Source organism: Sciurus carolinensis, chromosome 7 (assembly GCF_902686445.1).
Source record: "Sciurus carolinensis chromosome 7, mSciCar1.2, whole genome shotgun sequence".
Taxonomy (NCBI): Eukaryota; Metazoa; Chordata; class Mammalia; order Rodentia; family Sciuridae; genus Sciurus; species Sciurus carolinensis.
The window spans coordinates 20010184-20034673 of record NC_062219.1 but is presented as its reverse complement, the minus strand read 5'-3'; the positions used below and the strand labels follow the sequence as shown (position 1 = coordinate 20034673).

Here is a 24490-nt window from a genome sequence, read left to right as displayed (position 1 = left end):
TTAAAAGATGAAGTAGGAACACAGATGAGCAGTGTTTATGAAATGAAAAGATCGAAAGATGAAAAGTTTTAATGAGACAGAAGAACTACTACATGCCACATGGGGATTTAATCAACAAAATGTGCTTTATGGACAAAAAGAAAGAAGTACTGACACACAGGATGGATATATCTTAACATTATGCTGAAAGAAGCAAATTTCCCCTGAAGTGTATGTTTATTATGATTTCATTAATTGTTTCAAAAACAAGCAGAACTATGGTCACAATGGTTGCCTCCTGATGGGGTTGAGATAGGAAAAATGACTGGGCCATGAGGAAACTTTCCAGGACAAAGGCAATAGTTTACATCATGACTCTCTGATAGAGGTATAAAGGGAACTGCATATGTAATTCTTAATTTGTAATTATATTAACAAACAAAAAGAAGAAACGGGTGGAATTAATTTTAACAGTGTATTTTATTTACCCCAATATAATTAAAATAAAGATATTTTACATTCTTTCTATTTGGAATCTGGTATGAATTTAAACTCAGTACATCTCAATTTGGACAATCATATTTCAACTCTCAAGAGCTATTTGTGGCTTGTGGCTACTTTGGGGACAGTTTAGTTCTTTATCTTAATTGCACTGCTGGCTACATAGATGTATAGATTTATTTAATTCATCAAACTGCCCTTAAGATCAGTACATTTTACTGTATGAAAGTCACACCTTAATAAATTAATTAAAGAAAAATATTTTGTTTTAGAGAAAAAGTAATATGGTTTATGGAAAAATTTATAGAACTGTCCTTTCTTCAACAAATAATTAAAAAAAAAAAACAGTGAAAGGAGACAAAACCCACAGATTATGAATCTTAACAGAAACCAATTCTGATGACAGATGTTATTTTTGTTTCAGATTTGAATTGTATGTGTGTGGATGTGAGAGAGAGAAGAGGGGAGGGGAGAGGAGGGGAGGAGGGAAGGGATGGGAGGAGGGAGGGATGGGAGGAAGGAGGGGGAGAGAGACAGAATGGGATCAGGAGGAGTGGGAATGAATTGCTATTTACTGTTCAAAATGAAAAGTTTAAAAATATGAAATTTGTTAGATAAAAAGTATAAACTTAAACAAATGGGAGAAATAACAGCTGTTTGTCATTAAGTAAAATAAATCTACATAGGAGGAATGACAAATAGTTAATATCTCACTTCCTATAATCAAGTAAAAAAAGTCTCATCTTGAGGTACTGATAAAGTGCTACCCATCAATCTATTACTTTCATGAAAATATTTACTAGGTGAAATTTTATTTCTTTATTTTGTGGGACAAATAAAAAAATGCAAATGTAAGAAAAATTAGTCAAGCATAAGTTTCTCACTTCTATAAATTTGTTTTTTGTCCTAATATTCACCATCAAATTATGATAAGTTTCTTGTAGCGGAAAAGCAAAATTCTCATCTAATCAGATTCTAGAAGAAATTATTAGCTGGTAAGTCATGTAAATAAATTTCTTGGGTTTTAAAAAATTCTAATCATGGCTGTGTTCATTTTGGCAGGAAAAAACATCCCAAACTTTTCTGAATGAGGAAAGTAAAAAATTAACTTTTGTAGATTTCAATTTTGAAGTATTTCTTAGAATATGATTTTGTTCATAATAATACCCATTCTATCCTATCTTTTTAATATTTGTTGCTTAATAATTATGCCCCTCACCCCCCATAATCCCTCTAATCAAGGTGCTTTTTGTTAAGCATCTTATACTTGCCACCAGTAGGAGTACTTCTGAAATGCTCTTGTTGTAGCATCCAGTTGACAGCCTCTCTCTGGTAGGGTCTCAACACAGGGGTCAATGCAGGATGTTGGACATCCACTTGTACAGACAGTGTTTCTTGCTGATGTGCTTGCTTCACAAAGTGATAGAGCTCATCGATGTCCTGTCCCTCTGGTTCACTCTCTGAATCTTCCTCATCTTCTTCCAATACATCTATATATTCAAAAACAATGTAGTCACAACTTGATTTACCTTTTATAACCACAAGCTGTTCTTATGCTAAAACTACACCATGAACACCTAATTCAAGTCTTGTGCAGTGTGTATTACAACTGGAAATCCCTATTAATTCTACATTGATCAAAAATTCACCCACTTTTCCCACTTTTTTTGTTTTCTCTGGCTAGAATTAAAGTTCTCTGTGCTCATACAATACTTTGGATATAATAATACATTGTTATCTAGTATTGCAATCATTTACACATATCTGTCCCTTACCCACTGAGGAAAAAATGTGGTCTTGTTTTTAATACCTCTTCAGAGAAGCTAAGATACCTGGCCCATTTTGAGTATGTAATAACCATCTCAGGAACTGACTGTGAGTATCTTCTGAAGTTTACAAAGTGATAACTTATTTCACTTTTACATCGAAACATAAAATATCTACATGCAGGCTGGGCATGGGGGCTGAGACAGGACGTCACAAGTTTGAGGCCAGTCGAAGCAAATGAGCAAGACTGTGTCTCAAAATAAAAACTAAATCAAAGAGATGGGGATGTAGCTCAGTGGTAAAGAATGCTGGGTTCAATTTCCAGTATTGTTTATAAAAAAAAAAAATATATATATATATATATCCATACGCATCTATTATTTTTCTATGTCTATTACGTTAAGACAAGAGTTCCCATTCTTATGCTAAAAAAGGCAAGGCCTTTAGTAGCAGCAGTTGCTAATTAGGAAACACGTGCTTAACCTATAAATGTCAATTTGGAAGAACATCTGATTCACTTGGTTGGCACAATTGTCCTGTTCAAGAAGACTTGTGCTTACTCTAACATGAAAAAATAAATTAAAACTATACTGGGAAATTTATAACATCTTTTAGCTGATTCCTTATCAAAAACATCATTCTCTCAAGGTGAAGAAGTGAACCACTTATTTATGACTTGGTTTCAAAGAGGTCTATATAGTTTCATAGGACATACCGAATATGCTCTAGAACTAAAAGATTACACCAAAAATACACAGCTCACTTGCTTTTCAGTAAAATAAATAAATAAATAAATAAAATGCTGTACAGGATTTTCAATTACTATACAATCAGGCTAGTTCTGTAACCTACTACTAATATCTAAATTTGAAGTGCTCCTTAGAAACCAGGTTTCTAAAAATTCAAAATCTATTTATTTTTAAGAGAGAATTATAGAATTTTTATCATAACTTTAAAGAATTCTACATGTATTTGAAAGCATTCCTGTTAATTCTGAAACCAGGGATTTTTTTCCCCCACTAAGACTCTAACTTGCAAAATAATTTACTAGTATTAGTATTATGAAAGAATGTGCAATAAAATCTACACATTGACTAAGATTAGAAACTGATTTCTAAAATAATTCAGTATGAAAATGTTCTAAAATTTGCACCTGAAATAATGTTGACCCACTAATTCTCCAAACAGAAGTTTGAGCTGTTTTGGCAGTAGTGCTGTTGGTACCACCAAGTCATTCACACTCTCCCCTGGCCACCAAAGGCACACAATTCTGAAACTACATACAATTCTGACCAAGGATACAATGTCCTGCCAAGAAACAGAGTGAAGTCATCTGGTCTTTATAGGAACCAGGCTCTTGACAACTGCAAAGGAGAGGTGGAACAAAGGCCAGCCAAGAATCTCTGGCTGTGATAAAATTTTGCACAATAATACAAAAATCCACCCAGCTCAGATCCGTTTAGACTACCTTTCAACTTGCATATTACCTTGGCAAACATTTCTTGACTGCTTACTATAAAGCTAAGCACAGAGCTAAGCAAATACAGTAAAATAAACTGTAATAGTGAGGGCTTTTTGGATAAGCAAAATTTTGCCACACAATATTTTATGTAAGTCATATAAATTTTTAAATCATTTTTATTACCTGTTTTTCTGGTTGTAATGTATAGGAGTTGAAGGATAAATCCACAATGCAAAAGCAATAGAAATTTTAATATTTACTTTAAAAATTACCTGGAATAATAAAATTGTATAACTTTTCCATCACTCTCTTCATGAGTTGATTAAACTTTTTCATTCTTGAATTTGCATCACTGAAAAAGTCTAGTTTTGCTAGGCCAGCTTCCAGAATATAAATTCCAACCTACAAAGAATTGTTAACAAAAAAACAGTTTTACTTGGAATATACCATTCTTTGTGAGGACATAAGAAAAACAGACTTTTTTTTGTTTTGTCATTTTTAAAGGTAGTCACAGTATTTGTTCCACACAAGTACTAGTTATATACCTACCAGATCTCTTCCAGATGTTTTCACTTTCAATAATTAAAATGTCTATTATGTTACATACACCAGTCTAGCAAGAAAACAACACTTCTCTAACTGAAACCAAACCTGGGACAATGTGATGAGAACAGCCAATTCTATCTACAAAGTCAATAATTCCTAAACTTGATGAGCATCAGAATAATCACCGAAGTTTGTTAAAAATGCAGACTTCCTTAGAAGATTCTAACACACATGCTAGGATTCTTAAGAAGTTAGGTTTAGAAACCCTTATTACTGGATCAAACACTAAAATTTGTCTAGTACGGGGAAGAGGGGTGGTGAACCAAAACGTAAATGTACTACAAGTGGCCAAAGCAAAAATCAAAATAGAAATTAGATTCTGGGAGGGGGTTTTTCTTAAAACCCACTCATGGATTAAATAAACTCTGAAGAGAATATTAAAGAATGACCAAGAGTTACTAGGGAAAGGGAAGGAAACCATCTAGGTAGAGGGAATTGTGAGAGTAAATGGAAAGATTCAGAAAGATAGCAGTGTTTGCAGGAAACAAATCAATTTGGAGTTTCTGAGACAAAATAAAAGGCAGAGTGAAAGAGTATGAGGCTCAAAAACCTATCAAAGGAGGGACTAGTATAGCAGATTAGAAAGATTATACTTAGTTCTTCAGGCAGGAAAGAATTGCATGCATGGTGTACAATTCCAGAAACTAGATAAAGGATCTAAAAAGGTGAGACAGGAAATAGAAATGGTTAAATGATTGTTATAGTAAGGAAGGGATGAGGGGTACCAAAAGAAATCATTGATAGGAAAGATGGAAAGGAAGATCAGGAGGATCTCTTTGAAAAAGTGGTCTAGAAATGATTAGTAATCATCTTTTATAGTTTTCTATAGTTAGCCCAAAATACAGTGTATTTGAAATTTGATAAGGAGAGGCTTATTGCTGGTTTTTCAGACCTTCCAAGTTAACATTAAAATGAACTGCTAATGTAGAAGAACTTTAAAAAGATACCATAGAAATTGAATACCTTAATTATGTGATTTCCTTCTGGTCTTTGGTAAAGTTTTATTCTTCTCTTTTTTTGCAGCCATCCCAAATCTTCTAACAGTTCACCAGTGAAGGATGATTCTACTCGAATACCTTTGTCACAAATGTTGACTGATTCTTTGAATCCTTTTTCTTGTTTCTTTACCTCCTCACATTCTGAATGAACATAGATCAGGAACTCACTGCTTGACTCTGAACTCATCAATGTAAAACTCCTTTCAGAAAAATTTTCAATTAAATTCTGTTCAGGTAGAAGCTTAAGAGTTACTTCTCCCAGAAATGCTTTCCAAGAATTATCAAAGTGATAGGGAGAAATTATAATACTCAACTTTACAGAAGAAGAGGAAAAACTATCAATAGTTTCTTCTTTTTCAGTCAATTTTAAGACACTCCCAGACTGTGAACACCTCTTCTTGTCTCTGTGAACCACTTCTCCCTGTGGGTTGTCATCCAGAACAATGCAATGAACAGGAGAGGATTCTGCACCTGGGCAGGGCTGCTCGTCATCAGTCAAGGTGAGTGGTTCATTCCTTCTGTCCTCATGCATGTTCCAACGAAGCTGCTGCTGCTTTTCTTCATCTACCTTTACTGGAAGGGCGCGTTTCCGTCGGTTGCTCATTTTTCCCTTCTCTTGGTTGATAAATGTGAACTCTAGAAGATAAATGAAACAGGAGGCATACCACTAGAAGATTGTAGTATGTAAGTATTCCCTGATGAGAAATTCAGCATAAACTCAAAGTCCATATATTCAATGTGAAATCTTCAGAGAGAAACAAAAAACTGGGTAATTTTTTTTATTAAGTTGAATACAGCTAAGGAACATATTAACCATAATCTCATGTATCAAATAAATTCTAATTTTTTTCCGGTCTTTAATGAATATATTTAGCAAAGACAATTTATTGTGTAAAATGTGAAACACATTTGATAAGCAGTATGTGAGGGTAAATCTTTCTCATAGCCTGGCAATGTTTATTTGAAATATATTATTAATATTTAAACTCACATCATTGCTACAGAATTTCAATTTTGTTTTAAAATTCCAAATCATTAACAAAATATCACCTGAACTTTACATGGCTTAAAAACCCTTAAAAATTTATCTTCTTTTTCAAAGGGGAAAAATGAAAATACAGATCTCTATTTCTTTTTATGTATTAGTAGAAAAATAGGATTAGAAGGATAACTGGGAAAGGAATAAGGTGGTAATGGAAACCGGGGGAAATGAGAAAGAGGCAAAAAAAAAAAAAAAAAAAAAAAGAGGAAAAACGGGTGGAGGGAGAGAAACATGCATGCTGGTCATATCAAAAGAGAAACAGGGGCTGAAAGTAGATTATATGAAGTATGCCCCAAATTTACACTTTCCTTAGACAAAAGTCAATTCCTATGCCAAATGTAAAACCACTAAGAGAGCCAGGTGGTGGCAAACACCTGTAATCCCAGCAGTTCAGGAGGCAGAGGATCACCAGTTAAAAGCCAGTCTCAGCAACAGGGGATGTGGCTCAGTGGTTGAGTGCTCCCGTACCAAAAAAAAAAAAAAAAAAGTCATAAGAATAGTTGGTGCCTATTCCAGCCTAGTAGTTGGGGTGGGGATAGGGAAGATGCATTAAAAAAAAAAAAAATACTAACTAAAATTTTGCTTCAAGTGCAATTTAAGAAATATTCCCAATAACTTTATTTTTGAACTGTCCTGTTATATGCATGGACAAATAAGTCAAAAGGAAATCTATTATTCTGTATAATTAATATGCACCAATTAAAAAGTTAAATAAAATATCCTATTTTGCTGAGTCTCCACTAAATATTTAGTACTCTGCTGTATTTCAGGGGAGAATATAAAATAAGCACAATTCAAATTATGGACTAATTCAGAACAGAAAAGAAACTTTTGATTTCTTGATAAACCAAGCACATAGAGCAGCCTGCAGTCCTCTACTCCTTCTAACTCCCCACTGCTATATGCTCCAAATCCAGAAGAATGAGAAATGTATTTTAAAAAAACAATTCAAGAACACAGAGCTTTGTTTAAAATAAGACAAAAGATATTCACTAGGGAAATCTTAGCTGACCAGAAACTTTAAGAAATTCCTAAAAAATAATACAGAAGGAATAAAACTGAAAAGCTAAGTGATATCAGGAATGCATTAGTGGAAAAGATGGGAGCATCATCCAGAGAATTTCCAGGCTCAATGGTGGTGGATCTGTTAGTGGAACCCAAGTGAATACAGGGTCACAGACACAGATAATCATGGAGTATCAACCCTCTCTTTCCTAAAAGCAATATAGCTGTAATGGGGACACCTATTTTCAGTGAGAGTAGTGCCTGAACTGAAGATATGTCCTTTTGTTACTGATTATGGAAAAAAAAAAAGTAAATGACAATGGACTCTATCCATGGAGGGACCTTATCAATCCTCACTCCCATTGAACACATAAGAAAATAAGTTGAAGCAGCTACATCTGATCCTCCCCTAAAGCAAGCTGCACAAGCAATGAAAGGTGAAGCAGGGAATGTAAAGTGCAAAGACAAGCTCACAAAGAACAATCAAACATTTAGAGATCACCAACAGGAGAAAAAAAAAAATCAACAAAGACAAATTTTTACCTAAGAAATAGATGGAACAATCTGAATCACTTTACAGTATAGACAGTCAATAACATCACATTCTTAGGGAAAAAACATACTGTTTTCATGAAACAGAAGCAGTAAGTAATAACACCGAAAAAGATATGGCTATAAAAAAAGGTGTTAAGCAATTTTGGAAAAGCAAACTAAACTGCTAAAATCTAAGAGGGGGAAAAAAAAAAAAGGAAAAAGATTAGGCCAATTATTCAATAAGAGCAGAATGAATATAATTACAGAACAAATGTTAAAATGATTCCTGAAACCAGTAAATTCTCTTATAGTCCCTAACTGACTCTTCCTGGTTTACCTGGAACTTTTGCCATTCAATCACTGAAAGTACTTAATCCCAGGAAACCCTTCTATCCCAGGCCAACTAAGATTGCTGGTGGCCCTTATCCCAGCTTATTCCAAGGAGATAGTTTCCAGCAACAACAAAGGAAGGTAGGAAATCATAGTGGCATGGTCTCTTTTGAACTAAGGAAACATTTTAGAATTTGTAAGACAAAATACCAAATAGAAAGGAGGTGCACACACAGAGAGCTCTTGAAGATATGCAGAGGAGCCATTCACATATGTGAGGATAATGACTTATATATTTGTGGATGAGGGAAATAGTCAAAACTGGAGAAAGGACCACCAGAAATAGGTAGAACAATCCCGAAGCTCATACACAGCTGGGAATAGTTCACAGAAATACCCTCTTAATACAGGAGGTAACGCAGAATTCTCATAATTGCTTTATTAGTGGGCCCAAGTTAGCTTTAGTCTAATGGCTAGAAACAAAAGAAAAAAATGACTTCCTTCTGAATCTATTCTAACAAACCTTAAAATAAGAAGCACAAAATTGAACAAAATGTCAAAAAAAAAAAAAAAAAAAATCACCAGGCATAAAACAAACAGTAAAGAACCATTCAAGGAAAAAAAAAAAGCTCTAGAAATGACACAAATGATACAATTACCAGATACAAACATTCAGTTAGTCTAAATATTCTGTATATGTTCAAGAAAGTAGAGAAAAACATGAAGATAATGAAGAAAAATGGAAGACACACAAGAAACTCAAATGGAATTAAATGTAGATGGGAAAATAACATCTGAAATGAAATGCTAAAGTATGAAGTTAACAGCAGAAAAACATGGGAAAAAAAGCAGACTGGTTCAAACACAGTAACAACAGCAACTAGTGAAAATGAATTAAGGGATAAACAAAAACTAAAACAACAGAGCATCCAGACCTACTGGAAAATGTCAAACAGTCTAACACACATGGAATTAGAACCTAACAGGAAAGGGGATAAAGGTAAACATTATTTGAAAAAAATCATGCATGAAAAATTTCCAAATCTGATAAGAACACTACCAACCCAGAAAACCAAAAAGCTCAATGAAAACCAATAAGGGCAAATACAAGGACAATTACAGCAGGGTACATCATAATTAAATTGCTTAAAAGCAACAACTCTCCAGATTAGTCTTATCTCTTTGATTCTGATTATTTCTCCCAGTCTAGAATTCTAAACCCAGCAATATACCTTACAAAAATTAAGATGAAAAAAGACAAAACCAAAAGGATTAATTACCTATAGACCTATACTATAAGAAATGTCACAAGAAGTTTTCAGGCAGAAGGAAAATAATATTAGACAGAAATCTGGGTCTACACAATGAAATAAAAAGCATAAATAAAAAGTGTATGTATATATAATAAATATAATTTTTCTTGTTTTAAATTTAAGAGATAATTAACCTTTTCATCAAAAATTTTGTTCTAAAAACTTTTTAGCAAACATAAAAATAGAGAAAAGAGTAAAGTAATGTGATTACTGTATAACATTATGTTCATGGACTGGAAGACTCAGAGTATCAAGATAATAATTCCTTAATACTGATCTATTGAATCAGATTAATACCATTCAGAATGCCAACAAGTTTCTTTGGAAAAAAATGACAAACTGGTTCTAAAAATTATATTGAAATGCCCAGGATCTAGAAGAACCAAAAAATTTTGGAAAAGAAGAATAAAGTTGAATTAATTACACTTATTCCAAAACTTATATCAATAGTAATCAAAACAGGGTGGTAATAGTGTAAAGACAGACATAATATTCATTTACCAGATAAAATGGTAACTGACCCACACAAGTCTGGTCCATTGATTTTTGAGAGAAGTTCAAAGGCAGTCAACAGGGAAGGTATATCCCTTTCAATAAATGGATATCCATGAGAAAAAAAATGAGCCATGAGCTTTACTTCATAACATATCTAACAGTTAAATCAAAGTAGATCATAAACCAAAATAGCTAAAACTAGAAAACTTCTAGTTAGAAAATAAGTGACACTGAGTTAGGTTAAAAAAAAAAAAAAAAGGCAGACAGAAAATTTTAAACAGGACACACAAAAAGAATTTGAGACTATTAAGAAAATGATAACTTAAGCTTTATTACTATTAAATATTTTGGCTTTTCTGTTATGGAAATAAGACAAACCATAGATGGGGCATAATATTAGCAAAACAAATATCTGATAAAGGATTTATTTACTGAAAACATAAGGAACTCTTGCAAATGAACAATAAGACACATGACTTTATTTTAAAAGTGGACAAAAATTTTGAACAGACACTTCACCAAAGATAATCTAAAAGTAGCAAATAAGCACATGAAAATATCTTCACCATCTTCAGTCATTATGACAAAATCAATACACAAATCACAATGAGATGCCACTATACATACACTAGAATGGTTAAAAGTTAAAAGACCAAAGGTGTGCAGAACTGAACTCTCAAGCATTTTAATATAGCACAGTCATTTTGGAAAAGTTTGTCAAACTCTAATAAAGTTAAATGAGCTAAAAAGTGGAAATGACCCAAATATCCATCAACTAAAGAAATAAACTGTGGCATATTCATACAATGGAAAGCTATTCTATGATAAAAAGAAACAAATTGGGCTGGGATAAAGCTAGTGGTAGAGCCCTTGTTAAGTATGCCCAAGACTCTAGGTTCAATCTTAAGTACTCTCAAAAGAAATGGTACTAGAGATTGAACCCAAACTATTGATGCATAGAACAGTATGGATAAAATTTCAAAGCATTATGGAAAGTAAAGGAAGCAAGTTGTGAAAGACTACATATTGTACGATTCCATTTACACGCAAGTCTAGAAAACGTAAAATGTAGTGATATAAAGCAGATTAATTATTACAAAGAGCCAGAAATTGGGAAGAGGTAACTGACAGCAAAGGAGCAGGAGGGAAAGATTTGGGATACCAGAAATGTTCTATGAATGGTGGTTTTGTGACTATATACCATATATTTATCAAAACTCATCAAACTGTACACTTAAAATAAAATTTTATAATATGTAAATTATACCTTAATAAAGTTGATTTAAAAAGCAAACAAATAGATGCAGGAATTAAAAATTATAAGAGAATATTAAGAGCAGTTTTTTTTTCTAATAAACTTGAAAAATCTAGATAAAACATAATTTCTAACAATCTATAATGAACAAATCAGCCCAAGACATAGAAAATCTGAATAGACCAATAACCATAAAAGAATCAGAAGTAATACTGTTTACCTACTTAAGACCTATGCCCCGCTTCTTTGCTGACAGAACATTTATTTAGGAACATGGTGGCCATATGACTCAAAGAAGGATGGAATCGTCAGCAGCCCTGAGGAAGTACTTCTACTACTGGCCAAACCAAGTCCAACCAAGTAGCACAAGATATGTGTAGATATTCAATTAAAAATAAATAAAATATAAAAGTACTAGTAAAAACTCAGCTCCTTAGTCTTACTAGTTGCACTTCAAGTACTCGGTATCCATATATTAATACCAGCATAAAACATTCAAATAGCAAAAAGTCTACCAGAGATGTTCTAAGTCAATCATGAAAATTTCATTCACGTTAGCTAATGCTTAGTTTATGAACACACATGTGACAGATATAATCAGTCTCTGGTAATGGTTAATGACTTTTTAGCCATCTTCTTTTATCTTCTAGAAGTAATACATAGAAAGCCCTAATTTCCTAAGTGTTAATTTTTGTCATGTTCTCCACAGAACATGTTGGAAATCTGGAATTGGGTCACTCTACTGGAACCCTAATAAGTTAGGTTATACCAGTTTATCAGTTAATTATTGCCACCACACACATGCAATATAACACAAAACCTCAAAGTTCAATGCCTTGAAACAGCAATCTTTTTTTTTTTTCCCCACAGATCTGCAGGTTACCTGAGGGTGGCTGATGTAGACTAGGTTTCTAGGAGTAGTGTGGCTATGCTTACTGTAGTTCTTAATTTCTTCCTGAGATACAAAAAGTTACCTCAGGAATGATCATATGGCAATGGCTGAAGTGTTGGAATACAAACCCAGTCACACAAGTACTTTTCAAAGTGCTTCATATATCAAAACCACTAAGGTTCCATGACCTAAAACAAATCACATTGACAGATACTAAATCAAGATGTAAAGAAATCTACTACACTTCTTTACTGAGTGGAATTGTATATGGCAAAGAACATGGATATGGGTTGGAGGAAACTGGGCCCAAAATGTATCACAAACACTTAACAGTTAGTCAACTTTATTAAGATATGATTTTCATATTATAAAATTTTAAGTGTACAGTTTGATGAGTTTTGATAAATGTATGGTATATGGTTATGTAACCACCTTTCATAGAACATATCACACACTATGAAAGCTCAAAAAACAACTGTCCAGTCACATCTGCAAAGCAGTGTGCTCACAGAACAAAATGTGAGTTTTGAAGTTTTAGATTCTAATTCCAGCTTTGTTATTTACCAACTATGTGTCACTGAAATAAACTAACCTTTTTATGACAGCTTTCTCATCTCTAAAATGGGGATGATGACAAGTTAGAAATAATTGAAGTAGAATAGTATAGTACCAGAAGTTTAGCATGTATTCACAATGTGGTAGACGTTATCATTATCATTCTCAGAGTTCTCTAAACTACACTTTTCACTTTAGATGGGTGCTTCTTATATTTAACTGCACATTTAGAACTTCTAAAAATCCTAGGTTGCAACCCAGTCAATTAAATCAGAATGTCTGAGGATGAGACACAGTCACTATCCTCATTACTGTTTTAGGGTTCCTAAAATATTCCACTGAGTTGCCAAATTGGAGAAAACTTATTATGTATAACTAGTTGCCTGCTGAAATCCATTTCTTTCCTTCCAAAGTATAGATTAGCTGGGATATGGCTGCCCAGCTTAATAAGGTCCTATGACTAGTTCCAGCCAACGGAATGAGTAGAAGCACTATGTGCCATATTTTTTTAATTTTAATTTTTTGTGTGCCCATATTTCTTAAAATAAATTTGTTAACCAAGATACTATTATATCAGAACACATTACTTCAACTACTAATTCATTCTCTGTTAAGACCCATGCAGCGTCTTTTAAATCATGTATGCCAATGTAATCTGTACATTCCTTTAGAGGTTTGCTTTCAGCCTGATTCTTCTAACATCAGAGATTCAAGTTATTTATCAATAATAATAATTAAATAGGAGAAAAGTAAATACTAAGCATTCTTGCAAGGTTCTCCCTTTGTTCAGTTCTTAGTGGAGCAAAACTCATAGTTAAAAAAAGAAAAAAACTGGTTGATTCCTTAAGGAATCTCTATCCACAGACAATGTCTTAAACCAAAGATATTATCTAGTCAAAGATAATTTGGGATAAAAACAATAATAAGCAGTTAATAAGTACTGGTGAAATTCTATACATTTGTAATCATTTCCCATTTCCTTCTCCATGTGTCTTCATACCTTCTGAATCACACCCTTACTGGTTCTACTTCTTCCTCAAATATCAGTGTTTGGGTAAAATGTGATTATGTGAAGTTTTCTGTATAGGTCACACTTTACTGTCTTGCATTTAAAAGCAAAAAACCTTTTGATGTAAACACACTCTCACACTTTTCTGCTGGTTGCTGTCCCAATATTCCCTGGAAAGCCTTCCTGCCATGTTATGACTGAGGAAGTTGATTTAAGATCTCTCATGCTTGATCCCAACTGCTCCAGTGTTCACTATGAACTACTTGAAAGTTGAGCAGAAATAGTATCCTATTCAGTATTTTACCTCCAAAGCCAGGTCAGTGCCAAGATGTACATGATAAACAAAATAATGTGAAACAAAGATCGCTAACTTCCTATCTTCCTCCATTTTAAGGATCTGCAGTACTTTACTCATGTTTCTTTTTTGAGAAGTCTCTTTAATTCACATTCTATCAGAATACAGATAATAGAAAACTATTCTTTACTATCTCTGGCCTAGAATGAGGTAGAACAAATTATATCTTTAAAGAAAACAAACATGGACTTCTAGAAAAGTTAAAAAAAAAACTGTTATTAAGAGAACACAACAAATGAGTATCAAACTTAAAATCCTTCCAAATGATTTATTTCTTCATTAAATGATACACAAATCCTGAATTACAACAAATCCATGATGGACCATGACTCAGGCTATCAAGAACAACTAGAAGTACATTTGACATTTTGCTGTCCAAGGTGTTGGTTTAGGCAAACAAAGTCCAATGGTTACAAAGGACTTGTAATCTTTTAATGATCCACTATTACCACAATTTGACAGTATAGATATTATGGATCACATCTACTCAAGGGAATTTCATCATTCCCGCTATTGTCAACTGGAAAAATTAAAAATAGCAGTAACGACTTCAAAGTCTTTATGTTATTTTTTTTTGGGGGGGGTGCTGGGGAGCGAACCCAGGGCCTTGTGCTTACAAGGCAAGCACTCTACCGACTGAACTATCTCCCCAGCCCCCCTTTATGTTATTTTGTTCGGTCAAAGTCTCAATTTAAGCACAAGCAGGAAAACATCAAACATCTAGGGTTTCTACTTCATGCAAATGTCGAGCTGCTCGGAAAAAGCACAAGTTTATTTGCCATATTTTAATAATAATGTATACTTGACAGCAATCATCAGGTACAACCACATCTTCCTTCATGAACCCAGCTACTATGGTGTGAAAAAACACAGAGCGCAAGAGTGGTTTTGAATGCAATGTAATTAACTCCAAAGGTAGAACTTTCAGTCAGACTAACCTGAAGTCCCTGCCTCCCCTTTTAACTCTATAGGATCGCGCGCAGCAAGAAGCTGGGCGGCTGCCCAGTGCCAGCCTCCAGGGGGCACATGAAAGGTACACGACGACACCCAGTTATCTTCCCAAAAGACCCAAAAGAGGTTACAGGCGGGGCTGCGAGCCGCCGACCCACCGGGCAAACGAGCCACCTCGAGACCGACGACCGCGACGACCGCTCCCCGGGCAGAGAGGCGTGGACCCGACCACACACGGCACAGCGCAGGCCCCAATCCACCCGGAGCAGCACAGCCTCCTTTCCCACCGCCCCGGCCTGCGCCCGAGCTGGAGGCGCAGCGGCGGCCCAGAGGCCCGCACGTCTGGGACGGGGAAGGGGTCCGGGAGGCTCGCGCTGCGGTTCCCCCTCAGTCCTGAGCTTCCCGGGCTCCGGGACAACCTGAATCCTCTCTCCGTGGCCCCGGGAGGCCAGGGACGTCTTCCTTCCGCAACCTCTGACCCCTGACCCTCTATCATCCAAGCGCCTACCTAGGCTGGTTCTCCAAGTCTCTCGAGTCTCTGTGCACTAGTCCTGGGTCCCTCTAATGCCCTTGCAGACCCCCGGCAGGCATTCGCTGCCCACCGAACATCCGCCTGAGGTGGGCACGCGCGCGGTATGCTGGGTAGTGTCGGCTTTCGAGGGGGCCCAGAAACCACAGCGCCCAGCTGCCGGGTGCGCGCTGGAGCGTGGGGTCAAAGTGAACGCGCACGTCGGGGCGCCCCGCCCCCTGTCTCCCGCTCTGGCTTCATGCGTCTCTTCTGCGCAAGTCCAATCAGTTAAAGCCCATCTAAGGCTGCCGCGGGAGTCTCGCGATAGCTCTGCTCAACAACATTATAAAATATATGATTGGCTGGTACCCCGAAGGAGGAGGCGGGGCAATCAGCAGATGTAGGCGGGGCGCGGGTGTACCCCTGCAGCCCGGGTTGGGTGTAATTTATGTCTTTAATTAAAAAGCAGAAAATAATTCTTTAAAAGCATCTATTTTAATTGCTTTTGGAAAACAATTAGTGATGAGGTATGAATAGAGCTAATCTTCCCCCTCCCAGAAATGTTAAGAGTTTTAAAGAAAATGAAAGTAAATATTTGAAGGTCAGAAATACACTACATGTTAATTTTGCTGAAACTGGTCTCATATCTTAACCTATTTTCTCTTTTTCTCATAGAGTTAAGCTTACACTTTGGAATGACTCAGAGGCTCCAGGGCCAGGAGCCTGTGTAACAACCTCCAGGAAACACTGGACCCTCAGTGATTAGTGAGCACCTAATGAGGACTCAGAATTTATGCTGTGGAGAGTGGTCAGCATTGCAGAAGCACTGAAGTACCTTCTTGCATAGAACACCCATTGTGGTGAGAGATTCCAAAGTAGTCCACGTGCTACTTGGTATAGAGCATATCACAGATCTCTTAACTAGCCTGAAAGAAGTCATTTACATAAACTACACCCTGTTAATTTAGATGGAAGTTAGTTGTCTTATCCAAGACTTCTTGAGGCAAGTTGGGGCGGGGGAAGCGCTGAGCTGAAATAGCCTACAAGTAGAGTCTTTTCTCTTTGGTGAAAGGAGCATTTTTGTCAAATACAAGACAGTTCTTGCTGGAAGTGTAATTTGAAACTCAGTATTTAGGAGTATATTTTGCAATAGAATGTTGTCTTTGAAAGTTTTACGTCAGTTCTCACAATTGGAGCAGAAAACAGTTCATTGTTTGGGTGAGTACCGTTGGTACCAGGCAGAAATATTTAACAGTAAAGTTCCGTGTCATTTCAGCTTCGTTTACCTTGATTGGGGTAATTAATAGACATAATTATGGTAATCTTGTACAATATATTAAACTAGAGATCCAATTGTAAATCGTGTGGAGATGTAATTTTAAATTTAAAGGTGGAATTCTATATACTACCATTCAATTAAACAAAATTCTTCCTTTCAAATTTTTCAATGGTATTTTTAAGCCTGTCTTTGCTAAGCACCCTGTATATCCTTTGAGAAAATTGTCTCTATGGACTAATGTTTTTCAATATTAGAATCACCAGAGCTCATTCCAGAAAAAAATGGCTCATTTTTGTTCCTTGTCTTTCTGGGTAACCCCCAGCTGTAAGACATCTGTTCATCCCTGACAACATTGAGTTCTTCCATTCTATTAGATGCTAGCAATATAATGACATTACAGGAATTAGAATCAACTGGTTGGACATAGAAGATCTTAATAGTGAACGCTTAGATGTTCATATAGTTCATCTGCTTCTTCTTGAAGCTGTATAGGCATATCTCATGTCTATTGCAGGTTCAGCTCCAGACTGCAATAAAGTTAATATTGCAAAAAAGAGAGTCACATAAATTTTTTGGTTTCTCGATGCATACAAAATTTATATTTACACTATAGTCTTTTTAGTGCACAATAACAGTATGTCTACAAAGCAATGTAAATACCTTAATTTAAAAATATTTTACTGTTAAAATTGCTAATATCATCTGAACTTTCAGTGCAGCATAATCTTTCTCCTGGTGGAGGGTTTGCCTCCATGTTGATGTCTGCAGACTGATCAGAGGGGTAGTTGCTGAAGGTTGGAGTAACTATAGCAATTTCTTAAAATAGGACAACGCTGAAGTGTGCTGCATCAATTGACTCTTTCATGGAAGAGTTCTCTGTAGTATGCAATGCTGTTGGATAGCATTTTATCCACAGTAGAACTTTTTTTCAAAATTGGAGTCAATCCTCTCAAACCCTGCAGCTGCTTAATCAACTAAATTTAGGTTATTTTATGAATCTTTTGTTGTCATTTCAACAATGTTCACAGCATCTTCTCCAGGAGTAAATTCTATCTAAAGAAGCCATTTTCTTCATTTATGCATAAGAAACAACTACTCATCCTTGGACATTTTATCATGAGATTACAGCATTTAGTCACATCTTCAGGCACTGCTTCTAATTCTAATCTTCTTGCTATTCCAGCACATCTGCAGTTACTTCCTCCACTGAAGTCTTGAACTCTTCAAAGTCATCCATGAGAGTTGGAATCAACTTCTTTCAAACTCTTGTTAATGTTGATATTTTAACACCCTGCTCTCATAAATCATAAATAGTCTTAATGGAATCTGGAATGGAGAATCCTTTCCTGAGGTTTTCAATTTGTTTTGACCAGATTCATCAGAGAAATCACTCTCTAGGGCAAATTCAGCCATTCTGAGTGAATTTTAAAAAACAAACAAAAGAAGAGTCAAAAGTCAAAATGATTCCTTGTTCCCTAGACTGAAGAATGGATGTTGTGTTAGCAGGCATGAAGACATTAATCTTATTTTCATCTTTATCAGTACTCTTAGAGGATCAGTTGTTTTGTCAAAGAGCAGTAATATTTTGAAAGGAATCTTTTTTTCTGAGCAGTAAATCTCAGTAGCAAACAAACCCTGTTGTTAGTAGATATTCTGTCATCTGGACATTTTTGTTCCATTTAAAGAAAAGGTAGAATATTCAAACAAACCCTAGAATATTTGGAGGGACAAATATGCTTTCAGCTTCAACTTAAAGTCACTAGCTATATTAGTCCCTAACAAGATAGTAATTTGTTTTTAAAAAAGTGCATGATATAAATACTATATCACACTATATATACACTATATATACACTATAAATAAATTGAACAAAGATTGGTAGAATAGAGGAAAGGGAACAAGGGGTAGGAAGAAGAAAGGAAAAGGAGAATACCTGCCTATTGAATTGGATCAAATTAAATTCCAGCTTGTAAAATTATGTTAAAGTGAACCCCCAACATTATATATAACTAAAATACACTAACAAAACATTTTTAAAAAAATGAGGTATGCCTATAAATGTAAGGGCTGTCAGACCACTTGTTTTCTTGTATGATCTCATTAGCCAACATGATTCCAGATCCACTTCTTTTTAATAGTAGTTTTATTCTTGCCATACCCCAACCTAAGACATCTATTTTACAAATGAATAACATTAATTGTTCTCAGGGAGGGCTGGTTGAGAGGAAGTAGATAAATTAGTGTAGTGCAAATTTAACTTCCTTTGGGGACAGAAATAGGATAAATGATGATTTATTGATGTAGAGCTTTATATTTTGGAAAGTCCTTACATGTTGATTTTGCTATTTGATTCCTAACAATTGAAAGTGTTTTTTTTTCATTTTCATTTTACAGAAAGGTGATCTGACACCCAGAGAAATTTAGTAACTTGACAGTTTAGCTCTAAGACAACAAATGGATCTAGAACTCCCCTTGACTTCTTTGTCAAGGATATTGCCTCTTATTTTTGAGTCATGTTGTCTCTCAAATAATAAACAATTTCATCATCAAACTTCCTTGGTTAGTTAGCATGGGCAAATTGAAGGTAAGAGACATGTAATTATCTGACAATAGATAACTGTGTATAACAACAAAGATCTATTTTCTTTTCAACATAAAGATCATTCAAAAATGACTAAAAAAGTTTACTCCATATTTTCCTTCCTTTGCCTGCTCTCTGGAAATGAAATTCATTGCCCCCAGTATGATTGAGAATTAACAAAGATGACTCCTTCCTGTCCATTTCTCTACCTTAGACCTTTCTTGGAATTTCTTCCCGGTTTCCTGACAAAATGAAAATATTAGGTTCAAAGTCACTATTCTAGAATTAACTACAAATCATAAAGAAAAAATAAAATTCAAAATTAATAATTAAACCTTTTGGGGCTAGCTTGAGGAAAAGCTGCATCATTATTTGAACATGAAGATTTGTGTTCAGTCATATTCCTCCTGCCCTATAATAGATCCTGCTCATATCCTGCATAGCATGTCTGACCCCTGATACCATTCTTTTTTATTTGTTTGACCTGAAACCACTCCTTTCAGAATAGCTGGTAACTCCTGCTAGCACCAATTTTCTAAGACCGTATTTCTTTATCACCTTCTCTGGTAGCACTGCATGCATTTTAGCAGTGGACTCAGACATTGTAATTCTTGTTTCAAGGAAATGGTGCTCATATCTAATTTTGCCTTTGACCGCAAGAGCAGACCTGAATGCACTAATGCTGAAGTCTGCGTATGGCACTGCCCTTTACTGGATGGAAGTTTTGAAAAGGTTCTTCATTCCCTGGCAAGTGTCATTTTAGTCCAATACTAATATAACTAAGCTTCCTGAAGGTTTTAGATTCTGAAAATGTCATGTCACTGTTATTGTACTTAAAATTGTTTGATAGTGACCCTTAAAGTATTCAAATAATATTTTACTTATAGGTCTCAAAATTGCATAATAAATATTGCTCAGTTACAAGCACCAAAAGATTGATCTATGGTTTTCTTATTCCTTAATGCCTTGAGGCCATACTGACAAAAAGTAGTTGTTAAAACATGCCCCAGAGGAAAAAAATTTAATGGTTGGGTATCATTAAGAAAAAATACAGTGTCTGAGTCCACTGCTGAAATGTGTATAGTGTTAAAAGACAGCATGATGAAGAAGTATGACCATAGAAAATTGGTGCTAGCAGGGGTTATCTGTGAAAGGCGTGGTATCAGGTCAAACAAATAAAAAATAATGGCATCAGGGGTCAGATATGCTATGCAGGATTATTTAGCAGGATCTATTTAATCCCTAATAGGTTTAATTATCAAATTTCAATTTCATTTTTTCATGGTGATTTGCAGATCAGGTTTATTCCAAAGTATGAAGTTTTGTTCTACCTCCCCTGCTGCAAGCTCAACCTGCACACTGAAAACTCAAGCTGTGTCCCTTCTGCCTCTCATGGTTGGCGAAGCAAAGTTTGTAATCTACACAAAATGCTACACTGGAAATGAATTTATGGCATATGCAGAAGGAAATTTGTTCTTTTTAAGTGTTTGTGATGTGAATAAAGCAAAGATTTAAATTAGATAAAACCAATGACAAGTTTTTTTCAATTTTTAAATTTTATTCGTTCTAATTAGTTGTACATGACAGTAGAGTGCATTTATACATTTTGATAGATCATACATAGAGTGTAATCTCTCAATTTTCTGGTTATGCATATTGCAGGATCAGTTTAAGGTGAGTTTTTGTGTAAGGAAAGCTGAGAGATTATGTTCAGTGCTTAGAAATAAAGATAACATGAGGTGGATCACTGTCCCTCTCCCATCACATTCCCTCTCCTCTTCCATATGCATGTTTTTTCCAACTACTTTTATTAGTATGACCTCAAGGCATTAAGGAATAGGAATACTGTTGATGAATCTTTTGATACTTATAACTCTGAGTAATATTTATTATGCAATTTTGAGATCTACAAGTAAAATGTTGTTCGAATATTTTAAGGGCCACTATCATACATTTTTAGGTACAAAAATGGTGACATAATACTTTCAGAATGAATTCAAAACCTCAAAGACACTTAGCTATAATAGTATTAGTCTAAAATGACATTTGCCAAGTCATGAAGAACCTTTTCAAAACTTCCATCCAGTAGAGGGCAAAATTAGATTTGAGCTCCATTTCCTTGAAACCTTAAATTTCCAAACTCTTCACTGGGTTCTTAAATAAACTTAAATCCTACACAATAGTAGTATGTGGTTATCAATTATGTTCTTATGCCATAACAACTCCATCTTGGATGTGAGCTCCTGGGAGTTAATTTTATTTTTTTAGTACTGGAGATTGAGTGCAAGTGTACTCTACCACTGAGGTTCATCCCCGACCTTTTGTATTTTTTATTTTCAGGCAGGGTCTTGCAAGTAGGTGCTGGCTAAATTGCTGAGGCTAAACTTGAATTTGCAATCCTCCTGCCTAGGCCTCCCAAGTTACAGGATTACAGGAGGGTGCCCCTGTGCCCTACTCTGGGAGTTAATTTTTAAAAATAAAAATGAAACTACTAGAAGCAATGCTTTTAGGGCTGGGGTGGGCAAGAAGTTTTTGCATGAGACCTCAAAAGCACAGGAAACAAAGGCACAAACAGATGAATGGGATTACATCAAAGTAAGAAGTTTCTGCATAGTAAACAATCAAGAGTGTAGAGACAAGCTACAGAATGGGAGAAAATATTTGCAAACTACACATTTGACAAGAGGTTCATGTCCAGAATATATAAGGAACTAAAACATTCAATAGCAAAATATTAAATAACCACAAAGAGCTACCACTCAGGTAAGAAAGCCAAATTCAGAAGGTCAAAGTATGCATGTTTTCTCTCCTATGTGAAAGCTAGAGAGGAAAAAGGTAAATAAAGGTGGGGGCAGCGGGTATCATGATTAGCAGAGTAGAGGAAAGGGATGGGGGAGGGAGAAAGGGAGAGAATGGAGAAACATGGGAGACTGATATTGGGCAAATGATATTGTTGTATTGTGTGCATGTACAAATGTGTAACAACAAATCCCACCATTGTGTACAACTATAATGCACCAATTAAAAAATGGAAGAAATTTTCCTTAATAAAAAAATATTGTATCATATCAAATAATTTTTAATTATTTTTTGGGGTACCAGGGATTGAACTCAGGGGTACTCAATCACTGAACCACATCCCCAGTCCTATTTTGTATGTTATTTAGAAACAGGGTTTCACTGAGTTGCTTAGCACCTCTCTGTTGCTGAGGCTGACTTTGAACTCGCCTTCCTCCTGCCTCAGGCAAACACCATGGTGCCTGGTTTATATAAAATTCTTAAATGATAGCATTAACATTTTATTTCTTCTTTAGTTGGGCTTTCTAAAAATAAACTAAATACTTTAAATAAACTTTTTAAAAGAAAAGAATGACTATTATCAAAGAGACATAAGATAACAAGAGGTAGTAAGGATGTGGAGAAAAAGGAACACTTGCATACTGTTGGTAGAAATACAAATTAGTATAGCCATTATGAAAAACAGTATGAAGTTTCCTCAAAAAATTAAAAATAGAATGACCATCTGATCCAGCAATGCCATTCCCAGGTGTATATATCCAAAAGCAATGAAATCAGTACATCAAAGAGGCACTGCATTCCCATGTAACCTAAGTGTACATCAACTGATGATGGATAAAGATAATGGGGTAAATATACACAATGGTATACTGGTTAGCCATAAAAAGAAGGAAAGCATGTTATCCACAGCAACATGGGTAGAATTGGAGAACATTATATTAGGTGAAATAAGCCAGGAATAGAAAGACAAGTATCACATGATCTTATTTATATGTAGAATTTAAAAAGTTGATTTCATAGAAGTTGAGAGTAGAAGGGAAGTCACCAGAGGTAAGGGAGAGTAAGAGCAGATAGAAGTTGGGGAAAAGTTGATCAATGGGTACTAATTTGCAGTTAGAAAAGAGAAGGAAGGTCTGGTGTACTACTAAACACAGACAATGAAACAGCTAAAAGAAAAGATTTTGCATACTTTCACCATAAATAAGGGATAAATGTTTGAGGAACTTTAACTTAATTTAAATATTGCACAATGTATACCTGTATGAAAACATCACATGATACTCCATAAATGTGTAATATGGGAAGCAAAGTATCTGTGGAAGTATGGATCAGCCAAACTAGTCACATCTGCGCAGCAGCATTATGGTGATTGAGGTTCAGATTGCTGGAATTTTCTGAGAGTTGTCATGAGGCTCCCATCCTGTAACCAATGGACCCAAAAGAATCTTCTTCCCTGAGTGCACACATGTTGGTCACGTCCTGGTTACACACAGGGTGTTGATCCACCCTCAAACCTCATAGGTCTCCTCACAGGCAGAAGCCACTATAGCTCCTTCCTAGTGCCTCTGCCCACCTACCTGGGCAGTTACCTGGGTTATTTATTGCCTGATGATGGAAAAATAAAAATAAAAACAAAAAATAAGCCAAATCATCCAACCATCTCTGGTAACTAGTGAAAGCAATTCAGAGACAAATGTTTGGGATTCACTTGGACCCACTAGTAGATCATCTCCTACTTATCTCTTGATGTTTAGAAATCAAGATCATTGCTGTACTTTGGATCTTGAGTATCCCTCAAACACACATGAGTTCAAGATTTGGTTTCAGCTTGGCACTATTAGCAAGTACAACCTTTGGGAGGTGGGATCATGGGGAGAAGTTAGATAATAGGGAAAGTGACCTTGAAGGTGTGGTGTCTCTCTCTTTGTTTCTTGGCCACATGAGGTGAACAGGCCTCTTTTATCACATGCCCCCACCATGCTATACTTTGCCTCTGCAGGCCCAAAGTAACATGACCAAGTGACCATAGACTAAAACCTCCGAAACTGTGAGTCAAAATAAATCTTTCCTCCTTTTAATTTGATTATTTCAGGTATTTTGTCACAGTAATAGAAAGCTGATTAACCCATTTGTATAACTCAAACCTTTATTTCCAGCAGCCACATGGCTATAAATCCACTTATACTTTTAAAGTACCAAAATCATTATGAAATTAAGACTCAAATGTATGTTTCAACACGTCTTAAGTATACTACACAAAACTCTTATTTGAAA

At 35.3% G+C, this 24490-nt stretch overlaps 1 protein-coding gene and 1 long non-coding RNA gene across 6 annotated transcripts in view; one reads left to right on the top strand and one right to left on the bottom strand.

Annotated features, from left to right (window-relative positions):
- Shprh (SNF2 histone linker PHD RING helicase) overlaps positions 1-15735 on the bottom strand; it is an 84528-nt gene extending 68793 nt beyond the window's left edge. For 2 of the 3 annotated variants that reach the window (XR_007109410.1, XM_047557719.1), the window contains exons 1-4: positions 15558-15735; positions 5279-5949; positions 3982-4111; positions 1752-1970 (exon numbers count right to left, since the gene is read on the bottom strand). Coding sequence is in view for 2 of the 3 variants with exons in the window: in XM_047557719.1 (XP_047413675.1) it covers positions 1752-1970; positions 3982-4111; positions 5279-5917 (988 nt within the window). In the remaining variant the exon portion in view is untranslated. Of the gene's footprint in view, positions 1-1751; positions 1971-3981; positions 4112-5278; positions 5950-15207; positions 15489-15557 lie in introns of those variants that run through there. The other variant, XM_047557720.1, reaches the window with a different exon arrangement.
- Positions 15736-15952: 217 nt separating this feature from the next.
- Positions 15953-20941, top strand: LOC124988830 (uncharacterized). Of its 3 annotated transcripts, none has more exons than XR_007109504.1 (3): positions 15953-16084; positions 16233-16417; positions 20713-20941. It is a non-coding gene; the product is annotated as an uncharacterized LOC124988830 (long non-coding RNA). The 3 variants fall into 3 exon arrangements; XR_007109503.1 differs by lacking the exon at positions 20713-20941 and adding an exon at positions 20039-20509; XR_007109502.1 differs by lacking the exon at positions 20713-20941 and adding an exon at positions 18020-18639.
- The last annotated feature ends 3549 nt before the right edge of the window (positions 20942-24490 follow it).